The sequence below is a fragment of the Macrobrachium rosenbergii genome, chromosome 44 (genome assembly GCF_040412425.1).
Source record: "Macrobrachium rosenbergii isolate ZJJX-2024 chromosome 44, ASM4041242v1, whole genome shotgun sequence".
Classification (NCBI taxonomy): domain Eukaryota; kingdom Metazoa; phylum Arthropoda; class Malacostraca; order Decapoda; family Palaemonidae; genus Macrobrachium; species Macrobrachium rosenbergii.
This window is the reverse complement of record NC_089784.1, coordinates 35,625,570-35,630,569: the sequence shown is the minus strand read 5'-3', so window position 1 is coordinate 35,630,569 and position 5,000 is coordinate 35,625,570. Positions and strand designations below refer to the sequence as shown.

The 5,000-nt window shown below is 43.9% G+C and overlaps 1 protein-coding gene across 11 annotated transcripts in view; it reads right to left on the bottom strand.

The window, feature by feature from the left end:
* The window catches only part of Rpb8 (DNA-directed RNA polymerases I, II, and III subunit Rpb8), a 450,933-nt gene that overhangs the window by 125,877 nt on the left and 320,056 nt on the right, over nt 1–5,000 (bottom strand). Inside the window, exon 1 of one of the 11 annotated variants that reach the window (XM_067088333.1) lies at nt 1,073–1,199. The exons of 9 other annotated variants lie outside the window; for them this stretch is intronic. In XM_067088333.1, the coding sequence (XP_066944434.1) occupies nt 1,073–1,184 (112 nt within the window). In that variant the 5' untranslated portion in view covers nt 1,185–1,199. Of the gene's footprint in view, nt 1–265; nt 315–1,072; nt 1,200–5,000 lie in introns of those variants that run through there. One more of the 11 variants, XM_067088343.1, reaches the window with a different exon arrangement.

The window sequence follows — 5,000 nt, the reverse complement described above, 5'->3', positions numbered from 1 at the left end:
CCTTGGGAAAAGATACATCAAGCGAAACATTCTTTCACAGGCCAAATAATAATAGCTGGCAACCGTCCATATATGTAAGAGCGTGTGTGTGTGTGTGTGTGTGTGTGTGTGTGTGTGTGTTGCCGGTGTGTTGGGGATCAATACTCTCCTCTTGCCTTGAGAGAGAGGCCCATTCGGGGAGGTCCACCACCACCTTCTTCCTCCACCAACACCTCTACTCTCTCTCTCTCTCCGGCAAGGTCAAGGTTATTGCTTGAGAACTCACCGTCAATTGACGACACTCTTCTCTCCATCTCCATCTCCCGAACATGACACTCTGGAGGAGAAGTTAGGTCTAATCACACCAAGAGCGGCAAAAGTCTTCTCCTACAGGAGGAAGAAGAAGAAGGCGGCCCTCCCACTCCTTCCCCCAGGGAGAAGAGAAAAGGCACACGGGTGTCAGTCAGTTATGGGCTGTCATGCAGAGAAAGAAAGAGAGAAAGGGAGAGAAAGAAACGAGAGAGAGAAAAGAAAGAAAGAGGGAGAGAGAGAGAGCGAGAGCCCGGTCGGGGATTCAAGTTCAAGGTCGACTTTACCGCGCAACATGCTTACACACACACGCACGCACGAACACACGCTCCCTCTGAACGGCAACAACGCTCTTTCGATCATCTTTTTTTCATTTTTAATTTTTTCCATCCGGCTGATTCTGGCCGTGTCATCCGAGTGTGATCGAAGGACACACTTCTCGAGGCCATTTGCCACGCTAGGAAATTTCGAAGGCGGCTTCTTAATCGTTACGAATAAGGATAAAAATCGATATAATGCTCGTTTCGTCTTGAGGCGTTTGGCAACTCTCAGCCCCCACAGCTGGCTACAGCGAGTGCCACAAAGCATCATAATGAGTGCAAGCTCGCTCTCACTAGTACTATGTATAATTATCTAATAACTTCATGAACCATCGAATAAATTGACTCACGAATTATTTTGCTTCAATAAACGCAAAACATCTCTGTAAAAAAGATTTTTACGATGGAAAACCAGCTACGAGAAATCGATATATGAAGACAATTTGGCAACTGTGCCACTTTACCTCCAAACACTGCTGCTGCTGCTCTACTGCTTCTGCTGCCGCTGCCGCCGTCCGAAACTAACAGTATGCAAAAGGGGTAGGCCGATGTGACGTCATAAAGCAGAGCGGGCATAATCCCTTGAGTTTCGTTGATTGAACGAGATAATTTTGACCATTGACACTTACTGTATCGAAATAAAATTATTATCGGACTAACAAACACCATTTAAGGTCGCTAACGACAAAAAACGTGTAGTCAACGTTCGTTAATTAGACGATTTTTAAACACATTCGTACGGTGCCAATGTTTGGCTGCGTCCATGAGCGGCGAAGTACAATAATAAACATCATCATCATCTCTCTCTCTATGTTGCCCTTCGATGCAACCTTCACAGTCACACAACGCAAGACACACCTCGTTTACCGCTTCCTCCTCCCCCTGAACCCCCTCCCCCCTCGTCTATGTAACCTCATCAACCCCCTCCCCTACCTTTACCTCAAAATCCCCCTCTCCCCCTCCTGCTTTTAAATAGCCATATCAACTAGCAAAGCAAGTAAGCCATTCACGGCAAATGGACTCCAACAAAATTATGATTATTATTATTATTATTTTAGACAGGGTTAATTTCGGACAAGAAACTGTCGCTATGCAAGACTCGTTCCTCCCAACAGTTTAAAAGAAAAAAGTAAAAAACAAAATAGAACTGGAAGGTTTAAATATAAATCTGCCATCTTTGACAGACCTCTGACGCAGTGGGTTTGGGGGCGTGGTCACGGGCTAACACGTGGTAGAATCCTCACAACGTGACTCACACGGTCTTTTGCCCCGTCCACGTGCTTCCTCCTCTCTCTCTCTCTGGGCTGCTGCCATTCCTTCAAGACCATTCTCTCTCTCTCTCTCTCTCTCTCTCTCTCTCTCTCTCTCTCTCTGGACTGCTGCCATTCCTTCAAGATCATTCTCTCTCCTCTCTCTCTCCTTCTTTGGGCTGCTGTCATTCCTTCAACATCAATCTCTCTCTCTCTCTCTCTCTCTCTCTCTCTCTCTCTCTCTCTTTTGGCTGCTGCCATTCCTTCAAGATCATTCTCTCTCTCTCTCTCTCTCTCTCTCTCTCTCTCTCTCTCTCTCTCTGCTGCCATTCCTTCAATCTCTCTCTCTCTCTCTCTCTCTCTCTCTCTCTCTCTCTCTCTCTCTCTCTCTCTCTCGGCTGCTGTCATTCCTTCAAGATCATTCTCTCCCCTCTCTCTCTCTCCTTCTTTTGGCTGCTGCCATTCCTTCAAGATCAATCTCTCTCTCTCTCTCTCTTGACGCTGCCATTCTTTCAAAGATCATTCTCACTCTCATTATTTTTTGTGATTCTCTAATACTGCTTTCCCCCAAGCATCAAATTTCAATGCTTATGTAACTAGAATTGATAAGGGTTAGAACATTTTGGGAACAAGGAAGAAGGTGGGTTTATTGAGAAAAACTGTGACAATTTCCAATATAAATGGAAAACCCTTTACAAGGTACACCAGTACCCGGAAAATTCTTACAACAAAATCAACAGATTGACAAGATGCGTTGCTGTTTGTGGTCAGAAGTTATTTCATGGAGGAGTCAAAGCATGTGTAAGGATTATGAAAACAGGCGAGTGACTGGTTTGGTATAAAAGTGTGTGTGAAACAACAGTGTGTTATGTCTCCATGCCGTTTGATGTTTCTAAGGAGTGATTTGGGAATTCATTGAATACAGGACGAAAATACAAAGGTTTACTGATTGAAGTAAAACATGGTTAACATTTGCAGATGATACAGTAATGACTGGAGATAGTAAAGAGATGCTACAAGTCTGAAAATGTTTATAGCTTGAAAGTTCTTGCAAGAAAGCAACGTGTCATGAGGGTAGACATTAATGAATGTTAATATGAAAGGTGGAAGAATGGAAGCAGTTGATTCATATAAGCCTTTGAGGGTACATAACACTTGATTGATGGTAAGAATAAAAACAAGTAAAAATGCACAGGAGTTTTCTGTACACCGTATAATTATGGCCACCGAAAACAGATCTATCTTTCGGTGGTCTCGGTATAAGACTGTGTGAGCCGCGGCCCATGAAACTTTAACCACGGCCCGGTGGTGGCATGCCCTATATAGTTGCCAGACGCACGATTACGGCTAACTTTTACCTTGAATAAAATAACAGTCTGGCACGATTACGGCTAACTTTAACCTTGAATAAAATAAAAAAAAAACTACTGAGGCTGGCGGGCTGCAATTTGGTGTTTGATGATTGGAGGGTGGATGATCAACATAACAATTTGCAGCCCTTTAGCCTCAGTAGTTTTTAAGATCTGAGGGTGGAGAGAAAAAGCGCAGAAAAAAAAGTGCAGACGGACAGACAAAGCCATCTCAATAGTTTTCTTGTACAGAAAACTAACAAGAGCCGAGTCACAAGTCTTGTGAAGTGAAGCAAGCAAGGTAGCAGGGAGAGGGCAAAAACTGAAGTTTAAAATGATCTGCGGAGATGAAGTGTGGATGATGAATGTAGATGAAAGAAAAAATAGATAGAAGCTGTAGAGATGAACTGTTTTTGTACCATCGTGTGGTTTAAAATGAATTAAAAGGGTGAGAAATGTGGAGATATATAAAAAGTCACAAATAGGATTGGTAGGGAAGAGGCTGATTCAGTAGTATCTTGACATGGCTTGATCATGTTGTTAGAATGGAAGGTAATAGGCTGGTGAAGAGTGTAGATTTCTTAAGTACTAAGAGGGATTAAGAGCAGAAGGCTGTATAGTTTGTGTCAATAAGGTACCGGAATGAAGGGACTTTATTTTCCAGGAATACTTTGAAGGTACAGGTCAATGGCGCAACTTGCAAAGAAGGTTCAACGTACTAATGATGCTCCTTCTGTATGGGTGTACAAGGTGGCTGTGTTGTGCAATTTCTCTGAACAAGGGGTTCATCCACGATTCAGCAGTGACACAGAAAGATTTGGCCAATTTTAACTGGTTTTCATGACCACTGATAGAGTCAAGTTGTTAAATCTTCTTGGTCAAGTTACCTTTCAGTATCTGACCTTTGAAATGACAAATACCACCAGAAACAATCTGTGAAACAACCAACTTTTTATTGTTGTTGGTTCTGCTCACAGGATTAAATATAGCAGAATTCTCACTCGCTCACCCAGCGAGGTATCAATACCAGGCCAATAATTCTGGGGTCTTTGCACTTTCCTATAAATATTGGGTGACCTAACACCACGTCACTTAGGTGATCTAAGGCAATAATATTTCCCGGAAAGTTTGATTCAGTTACGGGATTTTAATTTAATTGTCGAGTGGTTCTTCTGAAGCATCTCTTTCAAACGGCTCGAGAGAGAGAGAGAGAGAGAGAGAGAGAGAGAGAGAGAGAGAGAGAGAGAGAGAGAGAGAGAGAGAGAGAAATGTCAAAATGGGTAAGAAAACAACAATAGAACTCAAAAGTGCACAGCAACGATGGAAACAAGAAAGACAATCTCTCTGAAAAGGCTTTCTCGTTAGAGAGAGAGAGAGAGAGAGAGAGAGAGAGAGAGAGAGAGAGAGAGAGAGAAACTCAAAAGTACAAACCATGTCTCTAGAATGTCGGTCCTCCTTGGACGCAACATCCAGGATAAAGCCTCCTATGGAGTTATCTACTTCCAGGCGGCCCCGCACCCTATAACCTTTTGCCGTTGCTTCTACCAAAATACCCCCAACCCCCCATTTTCACCCCTTCCCATTTTCTCCCTCCCTCACCCTGCCTCCTCAACCTTCTCTCTTTGCCTACGAGTTCCTCCCTATCCTCAGGCACCCGAGAGTGCCAGAGTGCCACACACGCACACACACACACACACAACCCACAGACCCGGCGTGAGGACTCCCCCTTCCTCTCTCTCTCTCTCCAAAAGGCACACATAAACGCACACACACAGGTACACGCGCGCAAGCAC